The sequence below is a fragment of the Orycteropus afer genome, unplaced genomic scaffold (genome assembly GCF_000298275.1).
Source record: "Orycteropus afer afer isolate SDZICR_OR568_19922 unplaced genomic scaffold, OryAfe1.0 scaffold00432, whole genome shotgun sequence".
Classification (NCBI taxonomy): domain Eukaryota; kingdom Metazoa; phylum Chordata; class Mammalia; order Tubulidentata; family Orycteropodidae; genus Orycteropus; species Orycteropus afer.
The window spans coordinates 1,911,553-1,932,796 of NW_006922019.1; the positions used below are offsets into that span (position 1 = coordinate 1,911,553).

The window sequence follows — 21,244 nt, forward strand, 5'->3', positions numbered from 1 at the left end:
AGGAAAACACTGACAAAATTGAGGAAAACACAGAGAAAACCCTACAACAATTTCAAAAGACAATACAAGAACAAAATGACAAAATAAATGAAAAATTAGAAATGATACAAAATCTACAGACAGAAGTCTGGACAATTAATACTAAATTTTCAGAAATAGATAACACATTGAAGGAAAATATCTCAATACTTCTTTGGAAAGGGATCAATCAGAAAAAAGATCAAAACAAAATGAAGAAAGCCTAAGGTTCAAGTGGGATACCATCAAATGGAATAACCTATGGGTAATTGGAATTCCAGAACAGGAAGAGACAAATAAAACCACAGAAAAAATTGTGGAAGATTTCTGGGAAGAGAATTTTCCTGGTATGATGAAAGATGAGAATATATCCATTCAAGAAGTCCAACAAACCCCAAACAGGATAGATCCCAAAAGAAAATCACCAAGACCAAAGACAAAGAAAGAATCCTGAAAGAAGCACAGGAAAAACAAAAAGTTACCTACAAGAGGCAACCAATAAGACTAACCTCAGATTTTTGGGCAGAAACCATGCAGGTGAGAAGACAATGGGACGGTATATATAAAACCCTAAAAGAGAAAAATTTCCAACCAAGAATTATATACTCAGCAAAACTGTTCCTCAAATATGATGGTGAAATGAGGACAATTCCAGATAAGCAGAAACTAAGGGAATTTGTTAAAACTGGACCAACCTTACAAGAGATGCTAAAGGGAGTCTTTGGACAGAGAATAAACAGAAGCAAACAACAACTGACCATTAACACACATGACGACATAACCCAGAAACCAACCCAGTTATAGAAGTATCCAAAGTAAATAAGCCTACAAGATTGAAAACAGGGAACAAGAGACATCAATTGACAAGTGAAGACAACTACAAACCAAAAAAAGGGAAAAAATACTGTAATTAACAGAACTTCTAAATGGTAGGGAAGTCAAGACAACTATAAGATAGAACAGACTGTTCTAAACTTGGGAAGAAAATTACAAATCACAGAGTAACCTCAAAGAAAACTGATAAACCTTCACATCAAAATAAAGAGGACCAGTACAAATATTTAGCAAATACTAAAACAATAGCAATGAAGGAAGTGATAACACAATTCGTAAACAAAATGAGCTCAAAACAGAAAATTATATGGAAGAAAGACATCAACACCACAAAAAGCACATAACAAAATGACAGCAATAAATTCACACTTGTCCATAATGACATATCTGACAAGGGAGTTATCTCTAAAATTTATAGAAAACCCCAACACCTCAACAACAAAAAGATTAACAATCCAATTTAAAAATGGGCAGAAGACATGAATAGACACTTCACCAAAGAGGATATTCAGGCAGCCAGCAAATACATGAAGAGATGCTCAGGATCATTAGCCATTAGAGAGATGCAAATCAAAACAACAAGAAACCATCTCACCCCAGCACTAATGGCAAAGTTCAAGAAGACAGAAAATAACAAATGCTGGTGAGGATGTGGAGAGATTGGGACTCTCATACACTGCTGGTGCGATTGTCAAATGATACAACCACTGTGGAAAGCAGTATGGTGATTCCTTAAAAAGTTGGAATTAGAAATACCATTTGACCCAGCTAATTCCATTACTAGGTATATATCCTAAAGAAGTGCGAGCCAGGACAAGAACAGACGTATGCACACCCATGTTCATCACAGCTTACTTACAATAGCAAAAAGATGGAAACAACCTACATGCCCACCAACAGAAGAATGGATCCACATGTGGTAGTTAAAGTTGCATGTCAACTTGGCTGGGGCTGGTTGAGTGGCTGGGCAGCTGGTGGCAGTTATTCCCCATGATGAGACAGGCAATCAGCTCCATGGTGGGATCTACCACAAGCAGCTGAGTAGCTGCTTTGGCTATGTGCTTTGCTTCCCATATGTAAGAAGCAGCTTTTGGAATGGTCTCTAGTTTATGGCACGCTTGGACCCTGCATGTAGCCATGTCCTTGTTCAGCAGCCTGCCATGATTTGCTGACCTTGAGACTTACAATGGACTTGAGTTAATGGCCTGCCATGTGGTTTGGTAACATCAGGACTGTCCCTTTTTACTTGTCAACCTTGGGCTTGGCAGTCTCAGCAGCCAGCAGCTTTTTGAGTGAAGAAAAGCCTCTAGCTTCAGTGGGCCAGGAGCTGGAGGCAGAGCTGAAGCCCAAGGCTGAGGGGCTTTCACCCAGCCCCTAGAGCCTGGCACTTTGAACTTGGACTTAAAGCCTCCAAACTGTAAGAGAATAAACTCCTGTTTGTTGAGGCCATCCCATTTGTGGTATATTTCTTGTCAGAGCGGCACTAGGTAACCAGAACACCACTCTACGGTACATACACACAATGGAATACTATGCAACACTAAAGAATAATGTAGAATCTGCAAAATACCACATGACATGGATGAACTTGGAGGACATTGTGCTGAGTGAAATAAGTCAATCACAGCAGGACAAATACGTATTAGTTCATTATCGTAAAAAGTCATGGAAAGGTTTATATATAGAAGGAAACTTTGTTGGTTATCAGGGGTGGAAGGGGAGGGGAGGGGACACTACAAAAAACAAACAAAAAAGCACTGGCCCATGTCACTTTAGTTTTGTATATTTCACTGCACATAAATTGTATTTCAATAAAATGCATTTTAAAAAACAAAGAAACAAAGTACTGTTGGGAGACTGGGCAGTCATCCCAAGAACTCTGCCATTTTTCAAGACACTGCTGAATTTACACTTAAATACTGTTAAAATGATTCCTCCAATTTGCAAAACTCACTTATGTCTGTTCTCCCATTTATTGTTCACATGTGGCACAGTTGCAGCAATTTAAGGACCACATAGGACACATTTTCCAATTCTAGTGTGATGGCTACAAATTCAAGATGTTTTAGCCTTCTGGTTGTGTGCTTTTACCAGCAATTAGATGTTCTAGAGAAGAGAAACATGTAGTCTTTTCTACCTTGTTAAGAAAAACCCTTTAATAAAACTTTTATGATGAAAAACTTACTTAAACTAGGAAATGCCAGATATTCTAAAATTTATCATTATCATCACATAAAATGTTACATAAACAAGTCGTTAGGACAATAACTTTGGGATTAGGATCTTCTCTCACAATTGTTTCAGATCATCTATGGCAAAAAAAGCTATAGTGGTAAGTACTTTCAGAAATACTTGGACAGGATATTGGAAGGTCCTTTTAAAATACCATAAAACCTTTAAAAAGCCTGTAGGAGAAAAAGCAAACACCTTCAATAAGCTCACTGCCAGAATGTATCCTTTCATAAAATGTAACTCATTTCAATGAATCCCAAAGGCTTCCTGTTTTAATATACTCTGGAAATGATGTTCCAACACAACAACAAATCACTGAAAGCATCAACTAGGGTAAATGAGATAGTAAAAGCTGGAAAGAAGCGCAGCTGAAGAAATGTTCAGAATATTGCAATGCAACATTCAATAATGGCTACCATTTGTAGTTTAATGATAAGTCATACTTCCACACTAGGAGGCAGAGGGCTTTCTGTTACTGTCTCTGAGCTACTGACAGACTGTGAGCTCCTCGAGGGCAGAGGCTTCCAGTTATGTTGTTGTTGTTGTTGTTGTTATTTGCCGTCGAGTTATACTGCTCCTTTATTTATCTACCAAATCATTCATTAATTTTTTTCTCACCATTCAAAATACACTTAATCAGTTTCCACAATTTCTCAGGATTTTGTTATCCCTTCCAAGCTAGGAGCATTTCATGGGTAATGATGTTCAAATGACTTCATATACCTGAATATATAATAATCTAGTATAATAACATGAGACACTTCAGAGGCTATCTTATTCACCTTTGTATCATCCAAAATATATCATGGAATCAGACTTTAAATGTTTGCAGAAGTAAATTACTATAACAAGTCATTAAAAGAAACTCATGTAAACATATATTTGAGTATTTTAAATATTATAGATAAGGCACTGCCACTGAGTTGTACCCAACTCATAGCGACCCCTCCTTAGGTTTCCAAGGTGGTATCGCTATGGAAGTAGATTGCCCAACCCTCCTTCTGAGGAGTGGCTGGTGGGTTTGAACCGCCAGCCTTCTGGTTAGCAGTCAAATGCCATAGGCACTATGCTACCAGAGCTCCTAAATATTATAGATAGTTAGATACATGGATGGATAGATGGAGGGAGGGATGGAGTGGACAGTGATGTATGCTTCAGTGATAGAATTCTTGCCTTCTGTGCAAGAGCCTTGGGATCGATTCCTGGCCAATGCATCTCATCTGTTAGCGGAGGCTTCTGTGTTGTTATGAACAGGTTTCAGTGGTGCTTTCAGACTAAGATTAGAAAGAAAGGCCTGGTGATCTTTTTCTGAAAATCAGCTAATGAAAGCCCTATGGACCACACTGGTATGATCTGCAAACTGATCATGGGGATGGCACAGAACTGGGCAGCATTTTGTTCCTCTATGCATGGTGTTGCCATAAGTTAGAGGCCAACTTGATGGCAACTAACAACAACATCAGGAGTCCAATTAATGCCCCGCTGGTGGATGGGAAAATTATACTTAACTCCAAGCAGTGTCAGTATCTTCCCCTGTCCCCTATTTGGATGCAATCGGGCCTAAAGAAATGAAATACCTGATCAAGAGACTACACGATCTCAGATCATAAAGCAAAACCAAGTAGTTTTCCCTTTTCTACCATCCCGGAAAGAGAGAGAGCGATTGCCCAACATCATGTGAAGAGGTCATGATGGGGCTGGGGCAGGGTGCAACCCTCTGCTCCCAGTGTCTTACCCAGGAGAGCTTGGAATGGAACCAAAGAAAAAGTAACAGAGCAAGGGTACTTTACTAGGACCCACAGGCATGTTTTTGTACCTCATGGAGCCATTGAGATCGTCTGCAAACCTGTGTGGGGCTCTGCATTTTTCAGAGGAGCAGAGTTTATTGTTTTCATGAGAATCTGAACAAGGTTCATGACCAAAAAATTTAGGAACCAATTTGTCATGGGATGGGCATTAAGGAAAGGCTAAAGGTGAATGATATTAATTCCAAACTAAAAGGAACTCAATGTTTCAATAAGCTGAGGCTATGTCTGGGCCAGTGGAACTGTCTAAAGAGAACATAGCCCTAGGCTTTCTGGCCTTGGTTGTAAAAGGGATCTTATAAGAAAAATGTGTTCAGGTAGGCTAGGTTGTGTACTTGTAAACACAGGTGTCAGGGAAGAGATTAAGCAGCACAAGCTTTAACTATTGATTAGGTGGTCTTTGAAGACCATGGTCAAAAGTAATGGGCAAGGATGAGTTCTCTGGGATCATGGAAAAGGTCTAGGCAGTAACTGTCATGAGACAAAGAAGCCTTGGTGGTGCAGTGGGTAAAAGCATTCGGCTACTACCCAAAAATCAGTGGTTCGAACCCACAAGTTGCTCTGTGAGAGAAAGATGTGGCAGTCTGCTTCTGTAAGATTTACAGCCTTGGAAACTCCATGGAGCAGTTCTACTCTGTCCTATAGGGTCGCTATAAGTCAGAATCGACTCGATGTCAGTGGCTTTGATTTGGTGTGGTCATGAGACATGATGGAAGTTTCTGCAGCCTTTTAAAGCTAGGGTATGTTGACCTTCTTGTGAACAAACACTGAGCCCAGGAAGGGGCCCACACACCCCAGGAGACCTAATGTGATCACAGGGGTTTATATTTTCTTATTTTTGATGTCAACATCAGTCCCAGGAGTAGGCAAAGGCCTTGGTACTTGGTCACAGGGAACTAGATGCACGTAAGCCATTGTGATTTCCCCGGGAAACAGAAAATATTTTTCCCACTCTATGGATGAAGAAACTGAAGCAAAGGGAGAAATGTCCAAGGTTTTTCAAGTAGGTGAAGAGCCAAGAGTTCTGAGGTTAAGGTCTGCAAGTCAATACTCCACACTGGCTCTGGCAGGATATTCCATCTCCTTTTGGGAAGCAAGCAGCTCTGGAAATTAGGGAAAGAAAGACTAGTTGCTAAGGACCAGTTGTGGGATATAGTTTACAGCAAATAACCATACATATGGAATCCATCACACGTTAAAATGGAGACATGAGGCCTCACTGGGTAAATGAGATAGGGAAAGGCAACCTGGGGGTTACTCATCATTTTCCAAATCAGAGATTTATGTCCCTTTTGGAGAGGAGAAAGAAAACCTGGCTGGAGCCCAGATTTGAGTAATATTTGCCACTGAGAAGCTTTATGCAAAAATTCCTGGCACAAGCTTTGGAGAGCTCTTCCGATTGGGCTCCAGCCAGTCCTTGTAAATGATTGAGATTTAAAATTCTATCAAATCAGAGGAGTAGGGAGTATTCTTGATGTAGCACCGCATATCCCTCAGGCTCAAGCTAATTTCAGACTTACAGTAGGAATGTTGGAAAGAAACACCATCTATGCATACTTATGTACACATGGTTAAAAATAAAATTAAAAAGAATAGAGATAAATGACTAACAGTAAGCTGTGTGAGTGGAATATGCTTGATTATCTTCCCTAGACTTAAATATATTTTATGATTTTTCTGCTGTTCACATGCACTGCTAGTGGAACACAGAACAACATAAAATAAGTCAAAGGAATATAAAATATTAAAGTTACTAACTTAGAGCGCCAACAGAGAGCCTGTGCTCACTCATTTCATCCAGCTGACTCATTTAACAAAAGCAGCAGCAGAGGCAGACAGAGGGGGAGGCACCTTGTCAGGCCACTCAGTTGTTCAGGGAAAGATGCAGCACCAGGATCCTGGAAGTCCCCTTACTTCCTGCCCTCCACACCACCCCACTGCAGCTGCTGGGTTTCTGCAGTTAGGAAACCCCCGAGGCTCAGTGGTAGGTGAGAAAGAATTTCATATGCAACTGTAAACTCCAAAACAGCAACCTTAAATGTTAGACAAATTACAGCTGATTCCAACTCAAAGAATAGCCTGAAATTGAAATGGCACCCACAAAGGGAAGGGGACTGCAAGGTGGACTGCAAGGCTCAGTCACAACTGTCACACTGAGTAACTTCATAACGGTACTAAGTCTTTTTGCCTCTGGCTATTATACATGCCAATCCCTCTGCCTAGATACCTCTCTCTTGCCCTCTCTCTCTGATGTCTTTCTAGAAATTCCTACTCGTCTTTAACATCAACTCAGAAGTCACTCTCTGTGAGGCCTTCCCTGATTTTTGCCCATCTTGACAAAATTAGTTGGTCAGAGGATACTAGAAGAGGAGCACAATGGCATGAGCTCATTATTGGTGACAGGTCTGCCTCACCCTCTAAATAGTGTTCCTTGAGGGCAGTGGTGATTTTAACCACATTTGTATCTCTGCCGTACATCAAGGACTCAGATGCCAGGTGAACAAATCAATGTCTGCTAATAAACACACAGTAAGACTCCAATCTTTCTTTCCAAATCTACAACCTGCCTTTCTTTCTCTAGGTGCACTGCAGAGCTCTGAGGCTGCTATGACAAAGGCAAAAAGAAAAGAATAATCTTCTATATGATGACAAATGCAGGTATCTACTATTCCTACACTAGTCTCTCCTTGTCACTCCTCAAAACACACATACACAGATGCACACAAAAAACTAGTAACAAAGCACCTTGAAAAGTTCCATCATAACCCACCAACACTGCCACTGCCACAACACTCCCATCTCATAGTAAACACCAGAATGAGTATATTATTAGGGTTGCTAACCACTAATTAAAATCTCAAGATCGAGTTTCTGTGCACATCTTGCTACATCTGTGCAGTAGGCAGGTCCCAGACGGCATGTAAACCAAGTTTGAGGCCTGCTGCTTCCTAACAGTCTGTTCCTGCGATATCACAAAGGTTGTCGGTGACAGAATTGGGCTACAAAAGCAAGAGCATTCCACACACAGTCTCCTCAGTCACAGCCCTGCTCCTGTCTTGGCAGTTCTGAGAAAAATCTGTGGATGACTTCTGGGTCCCATAAAGAAGGCTACTGCTGCATCAAACCCAGAAGATGGCTAGCTACACTCATTATAAGGAAAGAGAATAGTCACAATATTCAACATACACCCCCACAGGAATGACTAGGAAGTGTCTAAGGGAACTTTCTGAGTCGATGGAAATGTCCTATATTTTATTGAAATGCCAGTTATATGGGTGTAAATCAGTTGTTGTCAGGTTGATGCTGATTCATGGCGACCCCATGTGTGTCAGAGTAGAACTGTGTTCCATAGGGTTTTTAGTGGCTGATTTTTTCAGAAGTACACTGTTAGGTCTTTCTTCCAAGGCACCTCTGACTTGTACTCCAACTCCCATCTTTTCAGTTAGCAGCCAAGAACATTAACCGTTTGCATACTCCAGGTATTCCTACATGGGTGCATACATTTTCAAAACTAATAAAATTGTTCTCTTAAGATGTGTGCATTTCACTGAATTTACATTTTACCTAGGAAAAAAAAGAACTATGCACAATACTGAACTGCAGTTTCTAGGTTTAGTTTCCACAGTAGCATGGGCTAGCCATTCTACAACTATTTTCAGTGTATTTCAGACTGTAGCAAGTGAGTAAATATATGGAGGATAATAGGAGCCAGATTTCTCACTGTTGGGAAAGGTAAGTACAAATATGGAAAGAGAGAAATTAACATATCACCAAAGGGGATAAAATATATTACGTACTCCTGACATGAGGCTACAACATCACTTTGGTATTCCTGCCAAGAATTCATAACCTGAATTTAATCATGAGGAAACATTAGCCAAATCCAAATTGAGGGAAATTCTATAAAATAACTGGCCTGTACACTTCAAAATGTGAAGGTTAAAAAAGACAAAGAAAGGGTAAGGAACTTTTCCAGATTGAGGGAAGCCAAAGAAATATAACAACTAAATGAAATGTTGATCTTAAATTGGATCCTGGTCCAGGGGGAAAAAGTCTATATGGAACCATTATTGGTACAAATTACATCTGAAATATGGGCTGCAAAGTAGATAACAGTGCTGTACCAATATTAAATTGCTTAGATTTAGTAAGAGTATTGTGTTTAGGGAAGAGAAAGTTCTTGTTCTTAGGAAATACATACTGATATATTTAGGACAAAGGAGCACAATGCCTCCAACTTAGTCTCAAATGGTTAAGAACAAAATTAATATGTATATGCATATGTATATGTGTGTATGAGGAGCTTTGGTGGCATAGTGCCTAAGGCATTTGACTGCTAACCAGAAGGCTGGTGGTTCAAACCCACCAGCCAATCCTCGGAAGGAAGGTTGGGCAATCTACTTCCGTAGTGATACCACCTTGGAAACCCAAGGAGGGGTCGCTATGAGTCAGGTCTGACTCGACGGCACATAACAACAACAACATGTGTGTGTATACATATGCACACATAGATATAGAAAGAGAGATTAAGACTGGAGAGAGGAGGGAACGTGCATACACATAAACAAGGTAAACAAAATCAATTGGAGAATCTGGGTATAAGGTACACAGGAGTTTCTTATATTATTCTTACAACTTTTCTATATGCTTGGAGTTACATCAAATAAAAGTTTATCCCCCAAATCCTAACCCTCAAAAAAAGAAAAGGAAAAAAAGGCAATAATAAACTAACCCAAGGTATTGAGAAATTCTTTCAGAATACTAGTTTCAAAATTATACATTTCCTCTGGTAGCAGCTCTAACCAAATCGAACCAAACTCTCTGTCATTGATCAATTTTGACTCACAGCACCCCTATACAACAGAGCAGAACTGCACCACAGGGTTCCCAAAGCTGTAAATCTTTACCGAAGCAGAATGCCTCATCTTTCTCCCACAGAGCAGCTGGTGGGTTCGAACTGCCAACTTTTGGTTAGCAGCTGAATGCTATACCACCAGAGCTCCTCTAGCAACTCAACTATACCTTTTTTTTCCCCTCCCAGTTGTCAAGTCAAATGAACTCATGTTGTTGTTGTTGTTGTTATGTGCCATCAAGTCGGCCCCGACTCATAGCGACCCCTCCTTGGGTTTCCGAGGCAGTATCACTACGGAAGTAGGATTGACCAACCTTCCTTCCGAGGAGTGGCTGGTGGGTTTGAACCGCCAGCCTTCTGGTTAGCAGTCAAGTGCCTTAGCCACTATGCTACCAGAGCTCCCAAATGAACTCATGGAGATACTATATGTACAGAGTAGAACCACTCCATGGGGTTTTTAAGGCTGAGAATTTTCAGAAGCACCTTACTGGGCCTTTCCTCTGAGATGCCTCTTGGTGGAATCAAACTACTAATCTTTTGGTTAGTAGTCACGTGCTTTACTATCTGTGCCACGCAGGGACTCCTTATAATACTCTGTTGCTGTTGTTGTTATGTACTGTTGAGTTGTCTCTAACTCATAGATAGGGACCTTATGTACAACAGAGCAAAACACTGCCCAGTCCTATGCCAGCCTCACTATCCCTACTATAACTGAGCACATCACTGCAGCCACCATGTCCATCCATCTCATTGAGGGCCTTCCCCTCTTTCGTCGACCCTCCACTTTACCAAGCATGACATCCTTCTCCAGAGAATGGTCCCTTCTGACAACAGGACCAAAGTAGGTGAGACAAAGTTTGCTCTAAATTCCAGAAATGAAAAACAACTCATATAGCTAGCTGATAGCATTTTTTAAATTCCAGTGGTGGATATGGTCATTTTAGAAAGGTTGTAAGACAATAAGCAGCAATTGGAATGAAAGCAATTCCTCAGCATTTGTTTTGTAAGAGGGAACACTCATCTGGCTATATGTCAGGTTAAGATAAAACAGGGTAAGAAATTACTTGTGTACAGATGATTTGGCCTTCCCTGCCACAGAAGCAGTGAACCACATGGCTTCGCCAGGTCCTAGAAAAGTTCTATACTCATTGTAAGTAAGGTAATGAATGAGCATACTATTACTCTGTAGAGCTCATTCTACCTCTTCATCTTTCTGTCTGTATTGGAGGCTAAATCAAGACACAAGTATGGATTTGGTCCTAGGAAAAAAGGCAAAAATACTGAAAAGTACCAAAGGAAAAAATTATTTCATGACTGTCAGAAGAGAATTTTTAAAAAGTCATTTTTAGCCCCAAAGAATCTTTTTGAAATAATGACAACTATGATATGACTCAGTATAAAAAAATACTGTGCTAAGTATGCATTAAGAAAAATTCACATGCACAAAGAACAAAACATAATTGGATTTGTCATTTCAAAGTATTAATGTTAGGCTTGCAGATAATAGAGAATGACATTCTTCTAAGCGAATTAAAGAAGTTAGCCAAGTAAGTAAATGCTGTGTTTCTACTGTAAGGAAATACGTGCACCAATGAAACAACCTTTTCAGCACAAAAGAAATTTGATACCCAGACCACATGAAAAGTGATCGCTATGGGAATAGCACAGCTGTTAAAATCCGACTCAGTCTGTATTAAATCCTCCAGCATGTTTACGTAAAACAGGACTCTCAGAATGGCCACCAAGAGGAAACCATTTTGTTAACAAAAAAGTGATACCTATATTTAATTTAGGAGCTCTGGTAGCATAGTGCCTAAGGCACTTGACCGCTAACCAGAAGGCTGGAGGTTCAAACCCACCAGCCACTCCTCGGAAGGAAAATGGGCAATCTACTTCCATAGTGATACTGCCCTGGAAACCCAAGGAGTGGCTGCTATGAGTCGGGTCCCACTCGACAGCACATAACAACAACAACAACAAGCTTACAATAAGTGTGAAAGAAAAATGCAAAGCTATTCTCTTTTAAAGAATATGAGGGGGCCTGTTCACTGGTGAGCTTGTGATTCTTTTATAAACAGTATCTCAAGGGCTAATTTAATCAGAAATGGAATAAGATAGAAGGAGTGTTTGCATTTCACTTAGAGGACCTAATTATCTTTATTTCATTGACTAGGGAGATCTACATAAAGCCATAGAAAAACTTCTGGCACCTGTGCCAAACAATTTCAATATGAAAATTAATACTGCCAAGCTATTTTTAAAACAATTAGCTCAACCATTCAAAGAAAAAAAAAATTGTGTTCCACTAGAGCGTATAATTCCACAACTCATATTTCTGAAGACAGAAATGCACGTAGACATCCTCAAGGCCCTGATTTGAGCAAGTATACAACACGTTAAAGAAACTACAGGAAAAGTGAGCTCCTAGATAACACTGACAAATGGTTCAGCTTGAAATCTTAGCAGAAGCACTTAGGATACACAGTGATAAATCAGGGGCTTAGTTTAGTTTCATAGTGAAAAAAAAGAAAAAAGAAATAATCTATATTTTTGAGCACCTAAAGCTAACAAAATTTATCAATATTGTTTGTCAAATCTGAGTGAACTTTTTGGAGAAACTGGCTAGGATTGTGCTTTTCAAAATATCTGACCCAAGAAAACTTTTCAAAGAATGTTTGTCATCTCAGAGTGGAGAGAATTTCCCCAGAATTCAATCCCGTCCACATTGCCAGAGGTAGGCTACACTGCAAAGAATTCCAAAATGATAACTGAGAGGTTACAGTTTGGGATTAGTTAACACCGATACAATTTTCATAGTGATTCAATATGAAAACGTATACATATCAAGAATCATGAGTTTTAAAAGCTCAGGTTAAAAATCACACTGGGTGTTAGGTGGCTTAAAGAGGCACCCAAAAGGAAATCAGCTATAACATACAGTATACATGTAAAAATAACACAGACAGTACCTCAAAGCCAATTAAAAAAAAAAAAAAAAGATGCCATCACTGTAGCCTTGAAATACATCAGCCGTTTCCCATTACAATGGATGGCATACCAACTCTATTTTTAGAGCCTCTGGAAAGATCAAAGCTGAAGAGGCCCTTTTACTGGCGCCCCATCCATGCCCCTAATCTCGGTTTACTTTTTTTGTTGTTGTTGTCTTATGTAGATCTCCAAAAGACAGACAGCCCCGACAGCCTGGTATCTCCCATGCTCTAAGTAACACTTAAAAATTGTTCTATGATGGTCTATGGGAGGGGGTCCCTCTGGAGAGGAATAAGGACCAGTGAAGATTAAGTTCAAGCCAAAATTATTGGGATGCAAGTTATTGATGCAGTGTTAAAATAGCTAATCCAGTCTCTGCACGACACAAGCCAAATTTTCTCCGTCTGGTTTCTCTGTGAGAATGAATACTGATAAATGAAAACAAGAATATTCTTTCAGGTGTTTTCCACTGCAGCACTCCACCAAAAAAATCCCTGTCATTTCAATCCCTGTGGCTAGGCAGGCAGTGGTCAAAAACTGAGGCGGTCACTTTTCAAACCAAGTTCCTCACATGCAAAATAACTTACTTTGGAAGAACAAGCCGTACATTTGTCAAATGCCAGACTGACAGGAAGGACGTTATCAAACCGTGACAGAAATCCTCGGATCTAAAACACAAACAAAACAAAATTCACATCAAGCATGGAATGACCACACCTATAAAATGCATGTGTAGTTTCTGATAAGAAGAAAGGATTGATAGGGTAGTCCTGACACAGAATCCTAGCACAAATGAAATTCAACATGAATATGCTCCCTTGTACTCTTAAGTTTTAGAAAGATTTATATTGGGTCCTTTATACCATTAGGAACCAGAACCTACAAGAGTTTCAGGAGACCTAGAAACAAATTGGAGTAGTGCCTAAGGCATTTGACTGCTAACTGGAACTCTGGCGGTTCAAACCCACTAGCCACTCCTTGGAAGGAAGGTTCAGCAATCTACTTCCTTAGTGATGGTGCCTCAGAAACCCAAGGAGGGGTCACTATGAGTCAGATCCAACTCAACAGCAGTGAGTTTTTAGAAATAAATTGGCTCCAAAATATGAAAAGGATGCTGTAAAATCTAAAGTAGTATTTTTAGTATTTTTATTAATTTTATTTGTATTAAATGTCTCAAAAAATATAACAGGTCAGCTATCGTACAATGACTCAGCTCACATATAAGCTATAGTGAATAGGGGATAAGTGTGCATTTCTATAATATGTTATTAGGTGGGGGGCTCAGAAGGCAAGAAGGCCTAGGGCCTACAGAAGGCGGAGATGGTCCCAAATATATACCCAATTATTAACTTCATTTAAAACAGAAGGAGATAAAAAATGAACACTTCAACAAATTTATGGGTGAACAGCACCACCTTGAGTATAAACTTCTGGACTACAATGGATTTATGTTTACAGATTATCAGCTATAACCAAGCCTCACAAACTATGATTTAAGTAATTTATTTAGAACATTATACCTCTAGAAGTGCACTTACAACAAAAGGCAAGTTTTAATCAGTTGCAAATATCACTGCAATACTATTACTAAAAATAAGATCAGTAAAACCTTAATGTCTTTCTATAGGGTTTGACATTTGTAATGATCCAGATGACACAGAGTGTCTCATAATTAACTCACTTGATCTTCCCAACTAAGATTCAAAAGTAGACCTCTCAACTCCAAATCTTGCTTGCTCTCACTCTCTAACAATATCATAGAAAAACCAAAAACAAAACTCACTGCCATTGAGTCGATTCCAACCCATAGTAACCCCCTCTAGGTTTCTGAGGCAGTATCACTACAGAAATAGATTGCCCAACCTTCCTTCCAAGGAGTGGCTGGTGAGTTAGCAGTCAAATGTCTTAGGCCCTATGCCCCCAGAGCTCCCTCTTTAACAATATCATAAAAAAAAAAAAAAAAAACTCACTGATGTCGAGTCGATTTGATTCTAGTGACCCCTCTTTGGGTTTCCGAGGTGGTATCTCTACAGAAGTAGATTGTCCAGTCTTCCTTCCAAGGAGTGGCTGGTGTGTTGGAACCACTAGCCTTCTGGTTAGCAGTCAAATGCCTTGGAGTCTCATCAAGCCTCGCTTGAATAAAACAAGATCCAAACCACCTACCCTTGTTGCCCTTAGCTACACTACCAAAACACCCCATAACCAAAGGCAGACAAAACCTGACTATTAACTCTTTAGAGAAACAGCCTTCCTTCTGAGTTTGGTTAGCTTCATCTGCAGCCACACTGGAACAAACAATCTACATGATGTGCATATTTATCACTGGTAAACCTTAAAAATCTTAAAGGAAATGCCTATTGTAATTTTGTAAATGTCCTTATCAATATACTATATAATTTCCATGTAAGCCTAGATTAAAAGGAGTTTGGTAGAAACAATAGATTAGCCTCATAGTGAACCTTTGAAAATGTGATAATCTTTCCATTCTATATATCTCAGGAATGTGGTGACCATTTCATAACACACGTATTTGAGGCACAATCAGGGTCAAGTTGTTGTTCTAAGCTGCCCTTGAGTCAATTCCAACTCATGGTGACCTTATGTATAACAGAACAAAACACTGCCAGGTTCTGTGTCATCCTTATCACCAGCAGGTTCAAGTTCATTGTTATGGCTACTGTTCCAATCCATCTCACTGAGGGTCTCCCTTGGTCTCACTGGCCCTCTAAGTCATTAAACACAATGTCTGCCCTTAATGATTAATCCCTCCTGATGATGTGGTCAAAGCAAGTGAGTTGGATAATGTCCTGTTGTGATCCATAAGGTTTTCATTATTATTTATTTTTAGAAATAGATCTCCAGGCCTTTCTTCCTAGTATGTCTTAGTCTGGAAGCTCTGTTGAAACCTGTCCACCATGGGTAACCCTGCTGGTATGTGAAATACCAGTAGTATTGCTTTCAGCATTAGAGCAACACACAAGCCACCACAGTATGAAAAACTGACAGACAAATGCTGGGATCAGAGTCATGAAAGTTTGCTATTCAGGACACCAAAACATGAGATATCATATTGGCACAAAAGACTTTAATGGGAAGTCACAGGTGGGAATGCTGATGCCATCGTGAAATCTGACAGTTACAGGCTGAAAGAATGTTCATAATAAGCTTCCTATATACCACTATTACTTTTATATTAAAAATACTTAGCAAAACTTTATATTTAGCAGATTTTTTCATTAAAATGGACCCCACATTAGTGCCTCCATATACACTTCATTAAAAATTTCATTTTATTTTTTTCTCATATAGCTTATAGCAAGCTTCCCTTAAGATGTGCAAATAAATATTGGTAATTTTTTCTACTAGATTGTTTCATGATTGGAGGTGGGGAGGTAAAGCTGAAGGAAAGGCAGAGAGTAGAACCTGTCAAGAGCAGAAATGAAGAGAAAAACGGAGGAAAGAGAAAACAAAAACAGGTGGTGAGGAACAGAAGAAAGAGATACTGACCATTGTCTAGCAACTGCAGAGAGCTCTGTACCAGGAAACTATGACACATTTTCCCAGGGAATGAAGTAGAGCATCTGTGCGTGAGGCCTTTCAAAGTCACCATGTTGGGATCAGAAGATCCAGAACCCAACCACAAGAGTTTCATTTGAGGTGATTTAAAAGGTGAAACCCTTCATCTCAAACCTATTGCAACAGACTCCTAATGAGTATGTACCCTCATGAACCTCCCCCTTACATTTAATGCAACACTCTATTGTTAATGAATTCTCCTAATACATAGCTCTGAGTTATACTGTATGGCCTCAATTTCCTTGAGCTGACCAAGTAAAGCACAGAATTTCTTACAGTGGCATTCAAGGTGCTCTCTGGTCTGGGCCCAACCTACCTTTCCAAGTGTATCTTGTTTTGAATCTTTCACAGGCCCAATGTAACTGTTAAGAAAAATTACAACTTTCAGATGGACCAGACATGCACCCTGTAAGCTGTGTACCTGAGTACCAGCAGCACTTCATTGCCCCAACCTCTGTGCCAGGGACCCACAGATCCATAGCATGTGAACCTCATGGCTGTGAACCAGAGGCAGCTTTTTCCCCATACCTCATGCCAGTGACTAGAGGCACACCTATCAAGTCGTGTACCACAAATTTGCAGGATGCCCTCTGCCCTGCCTCCCACACTGCCAGGTTACCTGTGGGTGAGCCCATCACACCCACTGCTGAATGGCAAGTGTTCCTCAAAACCACACCTGGTGAAGTCCCTCACACTGTCCCTCACACTGCCAGGTGATTAGCAGGAGGCCCACAGCACCCACTTCTGGGTGACCAGTGGTAGCACTCACCATACTGCCATTCAGTGACAGGTAGATATACCCCTACCAAGGGACAGGAAGGTATGCTCACTACCACCTATACTCTCCTAACCTACCCCCTCCAGAGACTAGCAGGTATGATTCCCCATGCCTGCACCAAGACTCCCTGATCTCTCTATACCTACTGAGATGCTAAATCAAGCCTGCATAGAGACTTTTCCTGGTAGCACCACCAGCCTGTGATGACAGACACAACCTGTCATGCTTTCCAGCAGACCCAATACAGGAAGATCATGCTGTCCCAGAAGAGCTGTGGAGGGAGCCTAACCAAACAACAATTGGTGCCTCCCATCAGGGAAGGGACTTGCTCTCGTACCTACATGCAATTCTGTAAGGGAAGACATACACATCTATAAATAAATAAAAAACACTTTAATATCTTGGAGATAACTACTGTTGTTAAGTACCATAGGGTCGGTTCTGACTCAATGACCCTGTGGTATAACAGAATGAAAAGACTGCCTGGTCCTGCACTATCTTCACAAGTGTTGCTATGTTTGAGCTCACTGTTACAGCCACTGTGTCAATCCATCTTACTGAGTGTCTTCCTCTTCTTCATTGACCATCTACTTTATCAAGCATGATGTCTTTCTCTAGGGACTGGTCTCTCCTGATAATTTGTCCAAAGTATGTGAGACAAAGTCTCATCATCCTAAATTCTAAGGAACATTCTGGCTGTACTTTTTCCAAGACAGAATTGCTCATTTTTCTCACAGTCCATGGCATATTCAATATTCTTTCCCAACACCACAATTCAAATGCATCAATTCTTCTACAGTCTCACTGTCCAGCTTTCATATACATCGAAGACAACTGAAAATATCATGGCTTAGGTCAGATGTACCTTAGTCCTCAAAGTGGCATCTTTGTCTTTCAACACTTTAAAGAGGTTTTTTGCAGCAGATTTGCCTGATACAATACATCATTGCATTTCTTTACTGCCACTTCCATGGGTGTTGATTGTGGATCCAAGTAAAATGCAATCCTTGAAAACTTCAATCTTTTCTCCATTTATTATGATATTACTTATTGGTCCAGTTGCAAGGAGTTTTGTTTCTTTATGTTGAGGTATACTCTATACTGAATGAAGTCTTTGATCTCCATCAGTAAGTGCTTCAAATTTTCTTCACTTTCAGCAAGTAAGTTGTGTCACCTGCATATTGCAGGTTGTTAATGAGTCTTCTTCCAATCCTGATGCTGTATTCTTCTTCATATGGTCCAGCTTCTCGGATTATTTGTTCAGCATTGCAGTGCAGTAAATTACATGGTAACTGTAGTAAATTACATGCCATGAGCTACTCAGTAGCTGCTTGTTAAAGTCATCCACCTGGGGCAGCACAAAGTAATTTTCTGGGCAGTTCCTCTGTCAGGTGTGCAGAACTCTGATGTTGGGATTGGTTTGTTTTGGCCACTCTGCCAGGCTCAAAAGAAGTCCTCCTAGAGGCAGAAGGAATCTCTCTGGCTACCAGCTCAGAGAGACATGCTGCTGAGAGAGATGTGCTTGCTGAGAGCCATGAGACATGTTGCTGAGAGAGACACACTGCTGAGAGAGACAGCTGGCTGAGAGAGACTGAGCACATTCCTAAACTTGAATTGTAGCCTGTTGCTTCCCTAATAAACCCCATAATCTGTGAGTTCTGTGTGGCCACTGCAGCAAATTACCAAACCCAGCAGAGAGATGGTGGGTGCTGCAAGAGGAACGGTTGGTGGTAAGGTTAGTAAAAGGGTTGGAGGGTGACAGCATGTCTGGCCTCATAAGAACAGGCTTTGAGCTGCTGATTGTGATTCTGTCTTCCTCCTGAGTAGTTATAGGAGGTCAGAAGATACTACCTCCTTGCCCCTTTAGCAAGCACATAGCTGAGTAAGTATGATGAAAGGATATAACCCTGATTCACACCTTTCCTGATTTTAAACCATGCAGTATACCTTTGCTCCATGTGAATGACTGCCTCTGGATCTATGCACAAATTCCACATGAGCACAATTAAGCATTCTAGAATTCTTATTCTTCACAATGTTATCTACAATTTGTTATGATCCACACAGCTGAATGCCTTTGCATAATCAATAAAACACAGGTAAACCTTTTTTTTTTTTTTTTTCTTCATGGTATTCTCTGCTTTCAGCCAAGATCCATCTGACATCAGCAATGATATGTCTCCTATATCCTCTTCAGAATCTGGTTTGAATTTCTGGCAGTTCCGTGTCAATGTACTGCTGCAACTGTTTTTTTAATTATATTCAGCAAAATTTTACATGCATGTGATATTAACGATATTGTTTGATAATTTCTGTTGGATCACCTTTTGAAGACAGCAGGCAATGACGAACCATACAAAAAAGCAGAGTAAGATGGTTCAGACAAATGAGCAAAAATAAAGGGACAGAAAATTTCTTGCAGTAAGAATTGATAATAGAACTACCTGACAAGGAATTTAAAAGACCAAGATCTAGGATATTTGAAGAGATCAAGGAAAACAAAGAGAAAACCCTAGATGAATTCAAGAAAACAACACAAATACAACATGACAAACTTAATAGACAAATACAAAGCATACAAAAACAGCAATGAGAAATTCAGAAGCTTAAAAATAAAATATCAGAGATAGATAATTCAATTGAAGGAAAAAGTAGAATTGAATCAATGAAAGAAACAATCAGTGAAATAAAGGAGAAATTCCCTGATATTAATTTGAAGAATAATCAGAAAAAAGACTGAAGACAACAAAGAAGGAAGCCTAAGAGTTATGTGGAATACTGTCAAGAGGAATAATTTATATATAACAAGAATTCTAGAAGAGGAGGAGAAAAAAAGGACAGAGAATTTTTGAAGATATGTTGGCAGAAAACTTCCCAAATATCATGGAAAACAAGACATCTCCAACCTAGAAATTCAACAAACCCCATACAGAATAGACCCCAAAAGAAATTCACCAAAACATATCGTGATCAAACTTTACAAAACCAAAGACAAAGAAAGAATTTTGAGAGCAGCTTGTTAAAAGTGAATATCACCTACAAAGGGAAATCAAGAAGAACAAGTTCTAACTTTTCGTCAGAAATCATGTAGGCAAAAAAGCAATGGGATGACATAGACAAAGCCTGGAAAGGAAAAAAAAAAAAAAGTCAATCAAGAATTATTTATCCAGCAAAAGTATGTTTCAAAAATGAAGGCAAAGTGAAGACATTCCCAGAGAAGCAGAAATTAAGGGAATTTTGTAACCACTAGATAAGCCCTACAAGTAATATTAAAAGATGTCCTTTGTCAGGATCCAGTGACACCAACAACAACCCAAGAAAAACATATGACAGCATCATCCAGATACCAATCCAGGTAAAGACTTCATAAAAGTAAAATAATGAGGCAAAATTGATTACAGGGAACCAAAGTAACTAAAGTGTAAATGATGACATCAGAACAAAAGGAAAAGTGAATGGTGTACTTACAGAACTTCCATATGGAAAGGAAGTCAATGTGATTTCAAGATATAACAGACTATTTTAAATAGAGGAGGATAAATGCAAACTTTAGGGTAACCACAAAGAAAATTAAGAAATCTATTCACCAGTATAAGAACATAAAAAAAGACTCAGTAATCACAAAAAACAATAGGTGAAAGTAAAGAGATGCATGTACAAAAGAACTCAGTACCAAAAATTAAGAACAAAGAAACTATTAACAACACACACACAGAGAAATAACAAAATGGCAGCAATGAACTCATACCACTCAGTAATCACACTGAATGTAAGTAGATTAAATGCAGTCAAGAGGAAGAGTATGGCAGAATGGGTAAAAAAAATCATGATGCATCAATATGCTATAAGAGATACACTTTAGATACAAAGATCTAAGATACAAAGACTTTATTTATCTATTTATTTTTGTTGTGATTTGGGTGAAGATTTACAGAGCAAATTCACTTTCCATATAGCAGTTCACACACACTTTGTCTCATGGCATTGACCACAGTTTACCACAATGCAACAGCTCCCCTCCCACCTCCTCCCCACAGTTACTTCTTCCCAGTGTCCATCCCTCCATGGGCTCCTGCCCCCTGAGCTGTCTCCCTGTGCATAAGCTGCCCTTCTTTCTCCCATGATTGTTCTCTCCAAGGAGTGTATCTACTTGAGGTAAAT

General features: G+C 39.7%; 1 protein-coding gene across 1 annotated transcript in view; it reads right to left on the minus strand.

The window, feature by feature from the left end:
* Window positions 1-21,244, minus strand: part of ATG7 (autophagy related 7) — a 345,292-nt gene that overhangs the window by 194,426 nt on the left and 129,622 nt on the right. The window contains exon 16 of the mRNA XM_042782730.1: window positions 13,317-13,397. Within this exon, the coding sequence (XP_042638664.1) occupies window positions 13,317-13,397 (81 nt within the window). The remainder of the gene's footprint in view (window positions 1-13,316; window positions 13,398-21,244) is intronic.